At 29.1% G+C, this 20,415-nt stretch overlaps 1 protein-coding gene across 1 annotated transcript in view; it reads left to right on the plus strand.

Annotated features, from left to right (window-relative positions):
* Positions 1–7,117, plus strand: part of LOC107457233 (maestro heat-like repeat-containing protein family member 1) — a 77,796-nt gene extending 70,679 nt beyond the window's left edge. The window contains exons 34-37 of the mRNA XM_087156712.1: positions 1,109–1,243; positions 2,256–2,358; positions 4,680–4,745; positions 6,736–7,117. Coding sequence (XP_087012838.1) covers positions 1,109–1,243; positions 2,256–2,358; positions 4,680–4,745; positions 6,736–6,818 — 387 coding nt within the window. The 3' untranslated portion in view covers positions 6,819–7,117. The remainder of the gene's footprint in view (positions 1–1,108; positions 1,244–2,255; positions 2,359–4,679; positions 4,746–6,735) is intronic.
* The last annotated feature ends 13,298 nt before the right edge of the window (positions 7,118–20,415 follow it).

The raw sequence follows: 20,415 nt of genomic DNA on the forward strand, positions 1-20,415 counted from the left end.
CATCCTCAGGGATATTTCATTTCCAATAGCACATTGTGCAGCTCTAATGCTAATAGTAAATTATCATTCAGGCTCTATTATTAAGACTAAATACATAGTATCTGCACATCTAAAAAATCATGGAAAGTTATGGACAAAATTTTGTATTGAAAAAATTTGTCATGAAATGCCATGATTTTAACTATTTTTTTGAAAAACATCATGGAAAGTCATGGATTTAGGTCGCAGAAAAGTCTCATTTTTAAAATGGAATTTTTCTTCCCAATTTCACAATTTTTCAAATATCTGAATTTGTTACAAAATTCCCACTCACAGTCGCATTTTATTAAAATATAAAATGTTCTTATGGGGCTTTTTAAAAATTATATTGTTCTTTCCAAAAATGAGCGAAAGAACATCATTTATAGAGCTAATTATATTTTAAACTTCTGTGATTTCAGAATTTTTGTTATTATTTATTTTTATTTTATCAATTTAAAATTCTAGCTGAAGCAAGCCAGTCATTGGCGATTTTTTTTCATTCCCAAATGAGAACAGAAAAATCAGGAGAATTTCTTTCTTTACCGATGAACAAAAAAAGTATCTTTAGACTATAATTCTGCAGGGGAAATAAACGTCTTAAAAATTCTGCAAAAGAGGAAAAAAAAATTTTAGCTTCCCAAAAGAAAAATCCTTTTTCTTTTCTGCAAGAATTCAATAGTGCTCTGCGACAATGTCGCCATTTTGCCCGTGATTTAGTCAGGGGGCTTTTAGAGTGATTAGCAATGCTGAACAGTGGTGAAAGGCTGATGCTGCATTCTTGAGCAGATGAAGGAGAATTATTAAATTTGTTGTTGTGTTTTTTTTTCCGGAAGAAATAGTAACTTTGGTAAGTCATGAAAATTCTTGGAATTAGTCATGGAAAGTCATAAAAAGTCGTGGATTTGAAAATCTAAAATTTAGCAGATTAAATTAAATAGTTAATAATTTTTACAAATTATTTTCTGATTGAAATTATGTTTGGGTAAATGAGTGCTATAATTGTGTGTAAGCATTCTCACATCATTTTTGAGGCAAACTCTTAAAAGTTGTTCACTTACATATTAATCACAGGGCTTTATTTTTGCAGTCTTGCAAGTATGGTTTGAGGTTGATGGGACCTATTTTAGAATGTGAAGAATTGAATTCTATGTTCCAAAAGTATTTACTTGAAGATTCTCACCTGAATTATGGAGAATTTGTTAATGGAGTTACAAAAACAGTGGTAATGTCTCTATGTCTTAAGCATTGTCATTTATTTTTAAAAAAATGTGTATAACTCCACCGTTGCTTTTGCAATAGTGAAGCAACAAAACAACCAAACTTTCTTTGTACCATGATATAAACTGAAATGATAATTATTTTGTCATGATTGAAAAGCTAATTTGATTTTCTTTTTTGCAAAATTCTTTTTTTTTTTTTTAAATATTTCTTCAGGCATTTATTTATTTATTTATCATTTAATTTTGTGATGCTATTTTATAAGGGGAACTTTTTATATGAAAGTAAATGTAGGAATGTCGCATGACTTTACTATATGTAAATTATGTGCTCTAATTTGCAATTGGTAATTTATCAATAGATTACTATTCTAATGTTATAGTCTTGGTTATTTAAATAAAAAACACAAATCGATAAAATGTTATTTAATAGCAGCTGTACACTTTTTCTAAAAGTATATTTTAATTCAAACAAATTTATGACTAATATTTAAAATGATATTTGGAAACCAATTAAATATGATTGCCACTAGAAATCTATGTGTTTGCATTTCACCTATTCCTTAAATAAACATGGTTGCTACATGAATTTTTTTTTTTTTTTTTTTGCTTTAATATTTGAATTCTGAATTATATTTAAGCCATTATGAACTCAATTCAACTTCTTTAGAAAAGAAAATATATTGTTTTTGAATCATCACTCTATCAATATAATTGTACATTTGACCTTGAAATTCAAATATTACAGACAAATTATTTTTATTTCAATATTGCTGTAGTAAATAGTGTTGCTATCGTGAAATATTCATAATTAAATTTTTTAACGTTTTGCAAATGCATGTTGCAAAAAAATTAATTTCTTCTTAGGAAATTTCCTTTTTTTTATTAATTTCATTTTGTAATTGTAAACAAAGTTACAAAAGGAATGAAAATAAAAAAAATCTAGATTTTGTTTTTATAACTGTTGTAAAAGTTTTAATGTATGAACTTTCATGATACATGTTATTAATTTTATAGATAGCTAGATTTCCTGACAAAATAGGATTTTATACTACAACTTGTATGTCGTACTTAAAAAGTCAATTCCCACTCATCCAGTGTAACGCAGCAACGTTTTTAGGTAAGTGTGTTGTAATAATCATCTAATTATTGCAAATATAGTAAACCTTCGGAGCATTTACTAATCTTTCTTTCATTATTCAAGGCTCCCTGTTGTAATCTTTTACTGCCACTGACAAGTTTCACTTTATTTTCATAGTTTATATTTTAGATTTTTTCTTTTACAACAGCCGACACAATTTGGAGTTTACAACTTTCAATATTTCAACTCTGTAGCTTTGTAATTTTTTAACCCAACCCAGAAGCCAATGTAACTCCTAGATCAAGCATTGTATCAAATTTGTTTACACAGACGACTTTGCAGTAAAATTAACCTGAATTAGCACTACATGAAGAGAATAAGTACGAAAACCTATCTCGGTTCTATCAAGGGGATTTTAACCCACACTCTATCTACCACTGAGTATAAGTACTGTGGTCAATGCAGAATTGGTAGCAACCAGCATCGATGGGATTCGGATTTGGGTCACTTCATTGGGAGGCAAAGGCTCTATCCGCTGAGGCACGGCGACTCTCAATGATTAATTATTTATACCTTCTAATTTTATTTTATTTTTCTAATTAAAATTACATCTAGGATTAAGCATTAGTCCTTAATTATGTATTCTTGGGATAGACTTCCAATCCTTCCAGCATTAAAAATTTAAAATGTTACCTGAACACTTGCGTTTTCCAAGATTATGACCATTTAATTCCTTTACTTTAATATGAAACTAAGAGTGTTCCCCTTAAGCTATGATACTTTACTTGGAAATAAATGGATGAAATGTTAAAAAAATATGCCTTTTTCAATTTTTTTTCTAAATTTAATGGTTTTTACACTTATCCTCTATGTGCCTTGGGCACTTAAGGCCTCCAGCATATCCCTCCAACGCCCCCTGTCTTTAGCAATAGATCTTGCTTCCTCCCAGCCAGATATTCCACATTCTTTTAATTTAATGGTTAACTACAGAATAAACTTGATTACTTCTCTTGTCCTATACCGCCTTATTTTTGTTTGTGAGGAATGGACAAAAATATTATTAGAATTTTTTATAAATCTTGTGGTGACTGGTGGTTATTTTTATCAAAAAGGAAAAACAAAAATAAAACAAACAATATTTATTAAATTGAAAGTATTATTATAATCTAAGATATATAATACTCCAACTTTATTGGTTTCCATTAAACTGAACACCTTTGAGAAAAATATTATTCAAATTAAGAGATGCCACTGCCATGGGTTTACAGAGTTAGGATTAGGGTTTTATAAAAACTGAATTGTAGAGTATGATTTTGAATAAAACATTAACGATAAAACAAGCAGATTAAATTAAACATCAAAGTCAGAAAATATTAGAATGTTTATAAAAACATACAGAAAAATTATTTTTGTTGTATGAAACTGAAATATGAATTATTTGTTATATGAACTGAAGTTTATAGTTTTAAACTGAACTATGAAAATAGTTCACAACAAGAAATTCTTTTCCCACAAACATCACTCATCAAATAAAATGAAACTCATGTGGAATTAAATCTCTGTTTCAGAATACTTTTATTTATTTTAAACAGTTTTATAAAATGTTTTATGATATCTAACAAACCAGTGGTCCAATTTATGAGAATTTTCTTCAAACTATTACAATTCATTGTGTAAATTATGCCTGATTTATGCATGAAAAATGATACAAAAACTGTTCATTTTTCATATATAAATCATTTGTAAGGAAATTTATAAGAATAATTTCCTTGCAAATTTATTTTTTCAATAAAATTGTGGAATTTTTTAAATAGTTATCCAAAGGAAAGCAAAATTTAACTTTGTAAATTCAAAACAATTGCCATTGAAAAGTTAGAATAGAATTTTCATGTGTTACTAATTAAATAAAAATATTAAATTATAAGCTTATGCTTGCAAAAAAGAGACCTTTGGAATAGTCTTATGTATGAGATGGAAAATATCAAAGTTAATTTTATTCTGGAATTCATTTGTAATGAATTTTAATAATCACAAATATGACTCTCTTGCACGCAGGGACAGATGCCTCTCTAGCTATGCAACTGCTCGAGATGATAGCTTAATATTTTTAAAGTAGTAAATAATTGATTTCCTCACAATCAATTCAAATAGTTGATTCAATTTTATTCTCACTTAAATATATATTTTAAAAAATTTGCCATAAATTGATTGTTTATTTACAAAATAAACCTGGTTTAGGTTTCTTTTCTGACCCCACTCCTCTTTAGCTATTTTTGAAAAGTTTTGACACAAAAAAATAATTATCGAACCATAGTTCTCTTCTATTAATTATAATAATTTTTTTCTTTTCTAATATTTAGGTTATATTCTCGGGAACCTTCCGCCTGAAAAGCATAACTTGATTCCAAAAGAAAGGGTCTGTTCTGGTATGCATTCTTACTATCATTATTGATTGATGTTTATTTGAAATTTAGTTTGTACTTCGCGGAATGATTGCGAAGAAGCTAACTGCCAATGTTTTTAGTTCTAATTATCGATTTATCTAAATTTCTTAAAAGCTATTTAAAGATCTAATCAAAGAATGAAACTAATTTACAAATTCAGAAAAAGACAAAATGAGTAAGTAGCATTTTAAATAATAAATCAAAGTAGAAAAGCACTTCAAGTTATATTGTGATGAACCTTTTAATGATGAACAATATTAATTCTATTCCTTTAAGTGTTGGTTTTTATTTTTAATCCCTTTGTGCCTTATTTGCAAAAAGTGGAGCAGTCGGCATCAATGATTATGTTTTGTAATTTACACAAGGTATATTATAGATATTTTTTTTCTCTTCAATTTTGGTACAAATCCTTATTAAAGAATAAGTTTGAATGAAATAGTCAGTGCCAACATTCAAGATTATTAATAAAAAGATTACAAGATGTGAGCCTCAGATTGCATTTAATTAATTAACCAGTGTATGTGAGAGCGTTTGAATTGAATGTAAAGTCTTCTAAGAAAAAGAGTACATCTCCGATTGCCTATAAGTAACTCACCAGTTTGTGTTAGAGCACAAATAAAGTTTTATGCGAATGGCATGTTCTGTTAAGAATTAATTTTAGACTTGATACCATATAGTGTGCCACACCACTTTCACAGGATATCATGGCAAACAGTTTGATGACCACTGCTATGAAAAATTTAAAAAAGTTACTTAAAACTACTTAATTACTTAAAAGTGTAATCATTTTGTGATGTCTCTGTGTTGATTCAAACACTTTATGTTACTAACCAATTTGTGTTAGAACAGAAATAAAGTTTCTTGCGAATGGCATGTTATGTTAAGAATTAATTTTAGACTTGAAATGGTGGATGCCACACTCACAGGATGCATACCCTCCAACTGCTATGGAATTTCCGTAGTTTCAGAAATCTTCTTTTCAGACGGTAGCAAAATTAATGTCTTAATATTTAAAAAAATTTAAATTTAGCGTAACTTGTCCACTATTACTTATAAAAGTGTAGGCCATATGGCTAGATTCTTAAGTTCTGATAAAAGTTTTATGAGAGATCCATTTGCTTTAAAAATTTCTACTTTGGTTCGCTACCACTAGAAAGAATTATTTTCAAAATCTTCATAAGTTGGAGGGTATGCAGGATGCTATGGTGAACAGTTTAACCACTGCTGTAGTGTGTCTGCCACTACAAAAATACAATTCCAATTCACTGATATGTTAACTAGATTCTATGTTAACATGTTACTAAAACATGTTAACTAGATTCTATGTTGGGATACCTTTGCATAGATGAAGGTTTGCATTGTCCATAACTACTATTCCCATGTTTGTGACCCGGACGTGATGTGAACCAGCCTACCTTGAGAGAAACTACCACTTCGATACAAACATGCCTACTTCGATGGATGATTCACATTGAACAGTTGACTTGCTACTTGTGACTGTGACATTCTCTACCTCCTCACGCTGTTGCTACTTAGTCTCGATCATACACGTCTTTGGCCTGACTGCTAATGGCAACACAGAAGGGACCACGACCGTGAACTTAATACAGCTCTCACGATCAGCACTCAAAAAGTAGGATGATCTTAATACAGCTCTCCCGGCTTCTCACAAAATAGCGATGAATCAACTAGGGGTATCCGTTCATCAAATTCTATCACAGATATAATTCTGGTGGGGGAGTACTGTAGTGTATCTACCACTACAAAAACACAATTCCAATTCACTAGTATATAACACTCGATTCTTTGTTGGGGCTCATTTTTGATAGATGAAGGTTTACATTATCGATAAATATATCCCCACAACTGCTATAAAAAACTCAAAACTGCTTAATTACTTGAAAGTGTAACCATTTTTTGATGTCTCTGTGTTGATTCAACCACCTTAAATTTACATTTTGTTTATTTTCAGCTCTTCTAGTACTGTTGAAAGATCAATCCCCAGATGTGAGAATCAGAGTGGCTGAAGCATTGAGCTTATTACACCATTATTGAGTTTAGACGACTTCCTTTGTTTGTTCTGCCTACAAGAACTGAAGAAAAAATGTGCTTGCAACCTTTTTTTTTAAAAAAGAAAACACAACAACACACACATATATATATATATACATATTTATGTACAGTTTTCAATGTGTTGTGAGATTATTGTTAGAACATGGAATGCCAATAGATATTGGATTTTCCACAATGATCACAAATTCCAATTTTTTGACTCTTGTAAAAAATTTAAATTACAGAATTTTTATTGTGTGATTTTTTAATTTAATTGCCATTATTAAATGTTAAGTTTATTATTGTTGATTTTATTATTCCGTTACAAGTTTTATGTTTCCACTATGGGCTCTCTGCACTTCCCTGTGATTGCTATGCGATCATTTTTTTTCCTTCCAAAAGATAAACAGATTGCTACATCACAAATTAAAAACTATCCTGAAAGATATGAATATATTATATTTGACACAGATTTCGTTGCCTATTCTGTTGGGACAAAATTGAAACCTGATCATTTTGTCTGGTTATCATTGGAACTTCATTTACAACTTTGTTTTTATAATTCCTAATACAGTTGGGATGAAATTGAAATCTGATAATTTTCTTTGGTCACTGTTGAAACTTCATCGACAACCTTTTTTTTAAAAAAAATTCCTGTTTCATGATTAGTTATTATAAAAACTTTTTAAATTTTTATGATCAGTGTATTACCCAAAATATTTAACCACTAAGTGAAAAGTTAATTTTTAATGTTTTACAATTTTGTATTAATTATTTTCATTGCATTTTTTGACTGGTATGGTTTAATGTAAAACATATTATGAAGGTTAATGTAACTTATTTGTTACTTTATAAATGTAAACGTAGTTACATAACGTTTTAAATATGTTTATTTTTAAATGTTTTACACATCTAATTTTGCATAATAATCAAAATCTACGTAATAATAGCAGAGAAGAGATATAAAGTATAATAAATAAATATAGCTTTAAAAGGTTATAGGTTGTAAATATAATTAGATAAAAATACAGAAGAAATATTTTACAGGTACAAAATGCCTTCAAAACTTTAATATTTTGCCAAAGCAACTAAGAAAATCAAAATCATTGTTAGGTAAGAATCATGTTACAATCAATAGAACAGCAAGCATAAGTTTAATCATCAAGTTTCTATGGTATTTCATTCAATTTGGTTGATTAAATGGAACACTGATATTTCAATTATACATATATATTAGTTTATTAGACAACTGTGTTTCCTTTTCTCTATGAATAATAATTATACATATATTGAAATACTTTTGATTTTTTTTCTTCATGAAACTGGGGTGCTTTATGCTTACCATAGAGTACCTTATACCCAAGCTTTCCTGAGATAATGGGGTGGCTACCAAAATACCTAAAGGGACCATTGTGACCCCTCCTGTCATTCTAGGTATAAAGTTTTATGTATACATACATTTCTATTAAGCTAACTCATGAATGATTAAATGAGCTCTTAAATTGGATCAAATTATAAAAAGTCAGAAGTACTCCACCTTTTTAATAAGTTACTTTTTAAATAACAGAGCAACAAAATACCAGAGGGGTATTTATTAAGCTTGCGAGTGTAAACAATGAAAACTGCAGCTAAGAAATTTTTGAGAAAGCAAGAACTATTAACTTTTTATATAATTTCTTTTTTTTTCTGAGAGGTTGCAATGTCAAAAGCTAAGCAAACCAAAATTGATTAAATATAAATTTATTATTAGTTCTAATGCTCTATAAAATTTCTTTTTATTTACTACAAATAATAAATGCTACATATTTTTGGGATTTTAAGTGCTTGCTACTAAAAATTATTTTAAGACGTTCTAAGATTATTTTGCTCTAAACAAATATTGGCATGTCTAATTGGTAGATTTAAAAATATGTGGAATGATGCTAAGTCTCGCTTTTCAATGGCAGTGTTAGAGATTTTCTGTATAAAGAAATATTTCCTTAGACTCTCTTTTAGATGTAATTCCTTTCCTTTGCCTACTAACTAACTAACCCTCTTGATTTTTTTTTTTTTTTGGGGGGGGGGGGTCATCTTTGTTTCTCGCTATCACAAAACAAATTTTCTTCAAAGAAAAAATCATTCCATTAAATGTTCTTTAAATTTCTGTTGTTATGTTTAAAAAATAGTGCCAATCAGTACTTCAATGCTAATGTTTGCTTTTCTTGTGAATAACCAGTTGTGTTTTATTAGTTTGCTTCATTTTGTCTAATTTTCTTTTAATATAATTTTTGAAGAATTTCAATAAAAACATATTATTTATCTTACAGTATAAGGCATTTATTTTCTTTGTGTACAAACATGACGAGATGTTAATCGAATTTTTTTTTCTGTAATTTTACTACTAATGTTTTTCTTTATGAATCATCTACTGAAAAAAAAAACATTTTTTTTTTTGCTTCATATTCAATGACTGAATTCAAAGTGTTAATATATTCCATAAATTACCAATCGTTTTATCTTGATGCTCGCTTCTTTATCTCACTTTTTTAATAGAAGTTTTGCAAATTTATTTTTAAAAAAACTTTCAATTTCTGTTACAGATACAAAACTTTTAACTTTTAGTCTATACCAATAAAATCTATAGCAGAAATGAAACTTTTTGTTTCTTTTTTAAAAATTTAATAAATATATAAACTTAGTTATTCCTGGTAGGAATTTCAACTCCATCAGTTTGTAAATTATTCCATTGCGCCAAACTCTATGGCACGCATTACTGATGTCAAGCATTAACATAGCTGAAGTCTATTTTAAGTGTAAGCTTCTGCGAATGTTATTTTTGAGGTGTTAATCCACATTGTTCGTCTGGTAAACATGAAAGACAAGGCTTTAATTAATTGTAGACTATTCTCTTCAAGCGCGCTAAGCAAACTTATAAGTTGTAGTAAATCTTTGTTTGCTTTAGATCAGCGGTTCCCAATATTTTTCGACTACAGAACCCTAAATAATTAACCTTCTTTCAGCAGAACCCCCAACTTTATAATTAAAGTTAATAAAGATAATAGTGAACGTTGTAGTCTATTAAAGACTATTTTTAAAATATTTTATTATTTTTAAATATTTAAAAAAAAAATTTTTGTGATAACATCTAAAAATTGAGAGAGATAAAGGAATCCGACCTCAATATGAATAATATAAATACTGTGTTGTTGTTAACCAATATTAATGATTCTAAATTTCACTTCATAATCTTTTATTCTTTCTGAGTTTTTTATAATTTGCAATTTTGGAATAAAATTTCTTATCAGAGTAGAAAGAGAGTGAAAATTAAGTAATCACTGATAAGGGAATACAATTTCCTCTAACCTTAAAGAGAACAAATTTCTCTTATTACAGTAGTAGTGGTAAGAAAATAAATTTCCTTTATTGCAGTATTATCACTAAAAGGATATATTTTCTTTTGTTATAGTACTATTTGAAAGATAAAATTGCTTTTATCTTAGATAAGGGTAAGAGAATAAAATACCTTTATTACAGTAGTAGGGGTAAGAAGATAAAATTTCTATTACTACAGTAGTAGTGATAAGAGAATAAAATTTCCTTTGTTATAGTAATATAGGAAAGATAAAACTGCCTTAATAATGTTAGCAGCAGTAAGAAAATAAAATAAAAAAAATCCCTAGGATGAAAGTAATCAGTGGAAACTTAAACAATCCCTTGTCTTTCCAAATCGCCAAAACAGAATGAAATTTTCTTTCTTCCGATCGTTGCGACAGTAAAAGAATAATAAAAATCAGTAGTACGATAAAAAAAATTTTACAATATCAAAAATAGGCAATTTGTTCCCCGTGTCCATTCTCAACATTTCTGTCCAGTGGGCCAGAAGACCATGATCTTTGGCCAAAAATTAAATTTTCATTTAAAATATGTGTAGGCAGTTTTAATATAGCCCAAATTAAGTATTCATAATCATTCCAAACATTATAATTTACTTTTTGGACCAACAAGAGTATAGTGTAATGAAAAATATGTTTAAAAAAAATTTTTTTTAAATGTAACTTTTACATTTTTATTTCAAAAATATATATAGAAATTTCACCTTACAGTTGCATTTTTATCCGAGTAATTAGTCTGAAATTATAGTACAATTTGTTGGATTAGTTAATACTCTTGACAAACTTATAGTTTATATCTTATCATTTGACATTTTACAATATTTGAATGACTTTCGATACTTAGTTCCAAAAAGTTCCACGAGGTAATTAGCTAAACTTTTTGTTGTTGACTTCTCTAATGTTTCTTTTTTCGAAAAAACCTACACCATTATGCCCGTATTGTAAAGGTGGACTAAATATACCAAAAAACAAATATTATGTTTTTCTTTCATATTTTCGCGTTATTTTGTAATATTACTTCGGAAATATAATTTGCTTTTCATTTTTAATATAAAATTACGAAAATTATTATATTTTCATCGCTATATTTAATTATTTAAACGTACTATATTATTTCTTTTATTTTTGCTCGCCATATTTCACCCGCCATTTTTTTTTCTGGGTATTTTTAGTGTATTTCGAAATTTCAACTATTAATTCAATTTACCTGCACATAAGAACCCCCAAATTTTTTCGAAATACTGATTTTGGCCACGAAACCTTGGGTGCTGGTCCACTGTGCAGTGCATTGTAGCAGATATTGGTCATCGCTCCCTTCATCCATTCGATAAAAATCCTTCCCTTATTGTCATCGAAATTGGACCTGCAGACATTTTGGTTCGGAACCGGAATTTTCCAATATAAAGATTCCGAGGCCTCGCTCCAGAAGGCATCCGGATCTTCCAAGGATTTTTTGTGCATTTTCCAGAACTCATCGAGGCTGCTCATCTGGGCATTTCGCTTCTGCTCCTCCATAGCCTCGTATGCGTAGTTCTTGTTCTGGCGGTTATCGTGCAGTACAAGTCCATTCAAAGATCTCTAGGTCCATCACTGTCCACCATAAAGTAAATAAATACTATCTTTATGTCATAAATTAAAACGTAGTAAATATAGCTATTTATTAGCTAACTTTATTCACTTTAAATTATTGAAAAAGAATTTTAAAAAATAATATAAATTAAAATAAATAAGTAAATAAAAATTATCCGAAATATATCCGTTTATTAGCTTCTATTCGCTATTTCCTAAAGAAAAAAAGTTATTTTCGTAAATAGAACACTTTATTCACGTTAAATTGTCGAAAAGTATATTAAAAAAATTTATATAAAATAAATAAAAACAATTTAAAGTCGACCCTAGCAGGGTTTCGAACCCCGGACCTCCAAGACAACATATCAACCTTGCCCACAACACTACCAACTCCGCGAATATTTAGCTTAAAACACCTCCCGGTCAGAAACAAAATTTATTTTGGCCTATTGTGGGCCCACTAATTGTTCAATAAAAATTCCTTTGGTACAATTGTTCGTTACATTAAACTCTAATTTCAGACCGAATTTGAAATTTATAGCTTAATATTGGGAGTAACGGGGTGTGACGTGTGCGTGCCTCCTGATACGATTTTTGTCCGTTTTGCAGCCATTATTCGCTCTTTAACAAGGAAAAAAAATTCTTTTCATACATAGAACACTTTATTCACTTAAAAATATTGAAAAAGAAGTCAAAAAAATAAGATAAAATGGAATAAATAAATAAGTAAAAATTATCCGAAATTTATCCGTTTATTAGCTATTTTTCGCTATTTCTTAAAAAAAATATAGTTATTTTTATATACAGAACACTTTATTTACGTTATAATATCGAAAATTATATTAAAAAAAATAATATAAAGTAAAAAAAAAATTCTAAACTTGTCCCTCACAGGGTTTCGAACCCATGAGCTCCGGCACTGCATATTAGCCTTGCACACAGCGCTACCAACTGCGCCACGTTTCACATGACAGCCCAGCGAATATTTAGCTAAATACACTTACTCCCGGTTAGTCAACAAAATATATTTTGGCCCATTGTGGGCCCACTAATTAGTATATAAAAAATTCCTTTCGTACAGTTGTTTGTTACATTAAACTCTAATTTCGGGCCGAGTTTGAAAGTTATAGGTTAATATTATAGGGAGTTACGGGCTGTGATGTGTGCATACTCCTAGATACGACTTTTGTCCCTTTTTCAGCCATTATTCGCTCTTTGACAAAGAAAAAAATTCTTTTCATACATAGAATACTTTATTCACTTAAAAATATTGAAAAAGAAGTCAAAAAAATAATATAAAATAAATAAATAAGCAAAAATTATCGAAATTTATCCGTTTATTAGCTATTATTCGCTATTTCTTAAAAAAAATATAGTTCTTTTTATATACAGAACACTTTATTTACGTTATAATATCGAAAATTATATTTAAAAAAATAATATAAAATAAATAAAGAAAATTTAAAGTCGACCCTCACAGGGTTTCGAACCCATGAGCTCCGGCACCTCTTATTAGCCTTGCACACAGCGCTACCAACTGCGCCTCGTTTCACATGACAGCCCAGCGAATATTTAGCTAAATACACCTACTCCAGGATAGTCAACAAAATATATTTTGGCCCATTGTGGGCCCACTAATTAGTATATAAAAAATTCCTTTCGTACAGTTGTTTGTTACATTAAACTCTAATTTCTGGCCGAGTTTGAAAGTTATAGGTTAATATTATAGGGAGTTACGGGCTGTGATGTGTGCATGCTCCTAGATACGACTTTTGTCCCTTTTTCAGCCATTATTCGCTCTTTGACAAAGAAAAAAATTCTTTTCATACATAGAATACTTTATTCACTTAAAAATATTGAAAAAGAAGTCATAAAAATAATATAAAATAAAATAAATAAATAAGTAAAAATTATCGAAATTTATCCGTTTATTAGCTATTATTCGCTATTTCTTAAAAAAAAAAAGTTATTTTTATATACAGGACACTCTATTTACGTTATAATATCGAAAATTATATTTAAAAAAATAATATAAAATATATAAAAAAAATTTAAAGTTGATCCTCACAGGGTTTCGAACCCATGAGCTCCGGCACTGCATATTAGCCTTGCACACAGCGCTTCCAACTGCGCCACGTTTCACATGACAGCCCAGCGAATATTTAGCTAAATACACCTACTCCCACTTAGTCAACAAAATATATTTTGGCCCATTGTGGGCCCACTAATTAGTATATAAAAAATTTCTTTCGTACAATTATTTGTTACATTAAACTCTAATTTCTGGCAGAGTTTGAAATTTATAGGTTAATATTATAGGGAGTTACGGGCTGTGATGTGTGCAAGCTCCTAGATACGACTTTTGTCCCTTTTTTAGCCATTATTCGCTCTTTAACAAAGAAAAAAATTCTTTTCATACATAGAATACTTTATTCACTTAAAAATGTTGAAAAAGAAGTCAAAAAAATAATATAAAATAAAATAAATAAATAAGTAAAAATTATCGAAATTTATCCGTTTATTAGCTATTATTCACTATTTCTTAAAAAAAATATTGTTATTTTTATAAACAGAACACTTTATTTACGTTATAAAATCGAAAATTATATTTAAAAAAACAATATAAAATAAATAAAAAAAAATTTAAAGTTGACCCTCACAGGGTTTCGAACCCATGAGCTCCGGCACTGCATATTAGCTATGCAAACAGCGCTTCCAACTGCGCCACGTTTCACATGGCAGCCCAGCGAATATTTAGCTAAATACACCTACTCCCGCTTAGTCAACAAAATATATTTTGGTCCATTGTGGGCCCACTAATTAGTATATAAAAAATTTCTTTCGTACAATTGTTTGTTACATTAGACTCTAATTTCTGGCCGAGTTTGAAATTTACAGGTTAATATTATACGGAGTTACGGGCTGTGATGTGTGCATGCTCCTAGATACGACTTTTGTCCCTTTTTCAGCCATTATTCGCTCTTTAACAAAGAAAAAAAACTCTTTTCATACATTGAATACTTTATTCACTTAAAAATAATGAAAAAGAAGTCAAAAAAATAATATGAAATAAAATAAATAAATAAGTAAAAATTATCGAAATTTATCCGTTTATTAGCTATTATTCGCTATTTCTTAAAAAAAATATAGTTATTTTTATATACAGAACACTTTATTCACGTTATAATATCGAAAATTATATTAAAAAAAGTAATATAAAATATATAAAAAAAATTTAAAGTTGATCCTCATAGGGTTTCGAATCCATGAGCTCCGGCACTGCTTATTAGCCTTGCACACAGCGCTACTAACTGCGCCACGTTTCACATGACAGCCCAGTGAATATTTAGCTAAATACACCTACTCCCGGTTAGTGGACGAAATATATTTTGGCCCATTGTGGGCCCACTAATTAGTATATAAAAAATTTCTTTCGTACAATTGTTTGTTACATTAAACTCTAATTTCTGGCCGAGTTTGAAATTTATAGGTTAATATTATAGGGAGTTACGGGCTGTGATGTGTGCATGCTCCTAGATACGACTTTTGTCCCTTTTTCAGCCATTATTCGCTCTTTAACAAAGAAAAAAAATTCTTTTCATACATTGAATACTTTATTCACTTAAAAATAATGAAAAAGAAGTCAAAACAATAATATAAAATAAAATAAATAAATAAGTAAAAATTATCGAAATTTATCCGTTTATTAGCTATTATTCGCTATTTCTTAAAAAAAATATAGTTATATTTATATACAGGACACTTTATTTACGTTATAATATCGAAAGTTATATTTAAAAAAATAATATAAAATATATAAAAAAAATTTAAAGTTGATCCTCACAGGGTTTCGAACCCATGAGCTCCGGCACTGCATATTAGCCTTGCACACAGCGCTACCAACTGCGCCACGTTTCACATGACAGCCCAGCGAATATTTAGCTAAATACACCTACTCCCGGTTTGTCAACAAAATATATTTTGGCCCATTGTGGGCCCACTAATTAGTATATAAAAAATTTCTTTCGTTTAATTGTTTGTTACATTAAACTCTAATTTCTGGCCGAGTTTGAAATTTATAGGTTAATATTATAGGGAGTTACGGGCTGTGATGTGTGCATGCTCCTAGATACGACTTTTGTCCCTTTTTCAGCCATTATTCGCTCTTTAACAAAGAAAAAAAACTCTTTTCATACATTGAATACTTTATTCACTTAAAAATAATGAAAAAGAAGTCAAAAAAATAATATGAAATAAAATAAATAAATAAGTAAAAATTATCGAAATTTATCCGTTTATTAGCTATTATTCGCTATTTCTTAAAAAAAATATAGTTATTTTTATATACAGAACACTTTATTCACGTTATAATATCGAAAATTATATTAAAAAAAGTAATATAAAATATATAAAAAAAATTTAAAGTTGATCCTCACAGGGTTTCGAACCCATGAGCTCCGGCACTGCTTATTAGCCTTGCACACAGCGCTACTAACTGCGCCACGTTTCACATGACAGCCCAGCGAATATTTAGCTAAATACACCTACTCCCGGTTAGTGGACGAAATATATTTTGGCCCATTGTGGGCCCACTAATTAGTATATAAAAAATTTCTTTCGTACAATTGTTTGTTACATTAAACTCTAATTTCTGGCCGAGTTTGAAATTTATAGGTTAATATTATAGGGAGTTACGGGCTGTGATGTGTGCATGCTCCTAGATACGACTTTTGTCCCTTTTTCAGCCATTATTCGCTCTTTAACAAAGAAAAAAAATTCTTTTCATACATTGAATACTTTATTCACTTAAAAATAATGAAAAAGAAGTCAAAACAATAATATAAAATAAAATAAATAAATAAGTAAAAATTATCGAAATTTATCCGTTTATTAGCTATTATTCGCTATTTCTTAAAAAAAAATATAGTTATATTTATATACAGGACACTTTATTTACGTTATAATATCGAAAGTTATATTTAAAAAAATAATATAAAATATATAAAAAAAATTTAAAGTTGATCCTCACAGGGTTTCGAACCCATGAGCTCCGGCACTGCATATTAGCCTTGCACACAGCGCTACCAACTGCGCCACGTTTCACATGACAGCCCAGCGAATATTTAGCTAAATACACCTACTCCCGGTTTGTCAACAAAATATATTTTGGCCCATTGTGGGCCCACTAATTAGTATATAAAAAATTTCTTTCGTTCAATTGTTTGTTACATTAAACTCTAATTTCTGGCCGAGTTTGAAATTTATAGGTTAATATTATAGGGAGTTACGGGCTGTGATGTGTGCATGCTCCTAGATACGACTTTTGTCCCTTTTTCAGCCATTATTCGCTCTTTAACAAAGAAAAAAAATTCTTTTCATACATTGAATACTTTATTCACTTAAAAATAATGAAAAAGAAGTCAAAACAATAATATAAAATAAAATAAATAAATAAGTAAAAATTATCGAAATTTATCCGTTTATTAGCTATTATTCGCTATTTCTTAAAAAAAAATATAGTTATATTTATATACAGGACACTTTATTTACGTTATAATATCGAAAATTATATTTAAAAAAATAATATAAAATAAATAAAAAAAATTTAAAGTTGATCCTCACAGGGTTTCGAACCCATGAGCTCCGGCACTGCATATTAGCCTTGCACACAGCCCTACCAACTGCGCCACATTTCACATGACAGCCCAGCGAATATTTAGCTAAATACACCTACTCCCGGTTTGTCAACAAAATATATTTTGGCCCATTGTGGGCCCACTAATTAGTATATAAAAAATTTCTTTCGCACAATTGTTTGTTACATTAAACTCTAATTTCTGGCCGAGTTTGAAATTTATAGGTTAATATTATAGGGAGTTACGGGCTGTGATGTGTGCATGCTCCTAGATACGACTTTTGTCCCCTTTTCTGCCATTATTCGCTTTTTAACAAAGAAAAAAAAAATTCTTTTCATACGTAGAATACTTTATTCACTTAAAAATAATGAAAAAGAAGTCAAAACAATAATATAAAATAAAATAAATAAATAAGTAAAAATTATCGAAATTTATCCGTTTATTAGCTATTATTCGCTATTTCTTAAAAAAAAATATAGTTATATTTATATACAGGACACTTTATTTACGTTATAATATCGAAAGTTATATTTAAAAAAATAATATAAAATATATAAAAAAAATTTAAAGTTGATCCTCACAGGGTTTCGAACCCATGAGCTCCGGCACTGCATATTAGCCTTGCACACAGCGCTACCAACTGCGCCACGTTTCACATGACAGCCCAGCGAATATTTAGCTAAATACACCTACTCCCGGTTTGTCAACAAAATATATTTTGGCCCATTGTGGGCCCACTAATTAGTATATAAAAAATTTCTTTCGTTTAATTGTTTGTTACATTAAACTCTAATTTCTGGCCGAGTTTGAAATTTATAGGTTAATATTATAGGGAGTTACGGGCTGTGATGTGTGCATGCTCCTAGATACGACTTTTGTCCCTTTTTCAGCCATTATTCGCTCTTTAACAAAGAAAAAAAACTCTTTTCATACATTGAATACTTTATTCACTTAAAAATAATGAAAAAGAAGTCAAAAAAATAATATGAAATAAAATAAATAAATAAGTAAAAATTATCGAAATTTATCCGTTTATTAGCTATTATTCGCTATTTCTTAAAAAAAATATAGTTATTTTTATATACAGAACACTTTATTCACGTTATAATATCGAAAATTATATTAAAAAAAGTAATATAAAATATATAAAAAAAATTTAAAGTTGATCCTCACAGGGTTTCGAACCCATGAGCTCCGGCACTGCTTATTAGCCTTGCACACAGCGCTACTAACTGCGCCACGTTTCACATGACAGCCCAGCGAATATTTAGCTAAATACACCTACTCCCGGTTAGTGGACGAAATATATTTTGGCCCATTGTGGGCCCACTAATTAGTATATAAAAAATTTCTTTCGTACAATTGTTTGTTACATTAAACTCTAATTTCTGGCCGAGTTTGAAATTTATAGGTTAATATTATAGGGAGTTACGGGCTGTGATGTGTGCATGCTCCTAGATACGACTTTTGTCCCTTTTTCAGCCATTATTCGCTCTTTAACAAAGAAAAAAAATTCTTTTCATACATTGAATACTTTATTCACTTAAAAATAATGAAAAAGAAGTCAAAACAATAATATAAAATAAAATAAATAAATAAGTAAAAATTATCGAAATTTATCCGTTTATTAGCTATTATTCGCTATTTCTTAAAAAAAAATATAGTTATATTTATATACAGGACACTTTATTTACGTTATAATATCGAAAGTTATATTTAAAAAAATAATATAAAATATATAAAAAAAATTTAAAGTTGATCCTCACAGGGTTTCGAACCCATGAGCTCCGGCACTGCATATTAGCCTTGCACACAGCGCTACCAACTGCGCCACGTTTCACATGACAGCCCAGCGAATATTTAGCTAAATACACCTACTCCCGGTTTGTCAACAAAATATATTTTGGCCCATTGTGGGCCCACTAATTAGTATATAAAAAATTTCTTTCGTTCAATTGTTTGTTACATTAAACTCTAATTTCTGGCCGAGTTTGAAATTTATAGGTTAATATTATAGGGAGTTACGGGCTGTGATGTGTGCATGCTCCTAGATACGACTTTTGTCCCTTTTTCAGCCATTATTCGCTCTTTAACAAAGAAAAAAAATTCTTTTCATACATTGAATACTTTATTCACTTAAAAATAATGAAAAAGAAGTCAAAACAATAATATAAAATAAAATAAATAAATAAGTAAAAATTATCGAAATTTATCCGTTTATTAGCTATTATTCGCTATTTCTTAAAAAAAAATATAGTTATATTTATATACAGGACACTTTATTTACGTTATAATATCGAAAATTATATTTAAAAAAATAATATAAAATAAATAAAAAAAATTTAAAGTTGATCCTCACAGGGTTTCGAACCCATGAGCTCCGGCACTGCATATTAGCCTTGCACACAGCCCTACCAACTGCGCCACATTTCACATGACAGCCCAGCGAATATTTAGCTAAATACACCTACTCCCGGTTTGTCAACAAAATATATTTTGGCCCATTGTGGGCCCACTAATTAGTATATAAAAAATTTCTTTCGCACAATTGTTTGTTACATTAAACTCTAATTTCTGGCCGAGTTTGAAATTTATAGGTTAATATTATAGGGAGTTACGGGCTGTGATGTGTGCATGCTCCTAGATACGACTTTTGTCCCCTTTTCTGCCATTATTCGCTTTTTAACAAAGAAAAAAAAAATTCTTTTCATACGTAGAATACTTTATTCACTTAAAAATATTGAAAAAGAAGTCAAAAAAATAATATAAAATAAATAAATAAGTAAAAATTATCGAAATTTATCCGTTTATTAGCTATTATTCGCTATTTCTTAAAAAAATATAGTTATTTTTATATACAGAACACTTTATTTACGTTATTATATCGAAAATTATATTTAAAAAAATAATATAAAATAAATAAAAAAAATTTAAAGTTGATCCTCACAGGTTTTCGAACCCATGAGCTCCGGCACTGCATATTAGCCTTGCACACAGCGCTACCAACTGCGCCACGTTTCACAT

Source organism: Parasteatoda tepidariorum, chromosome 2 (genome assembly GCF_982258835.1).
Source record: "Parasteatoda tepidariorum strain Cologne lab strain chromosome 2, Ptep-v5.0, whole genome shotgun sequence".
Taxonomy (NCBI): domain Eukaryota; kingdom Metazoa; phylum Arthropoda; class Arachnida; order Araneae; family Theridiidae; genus Parasteatoda; species Parasteatoda tepidariorum.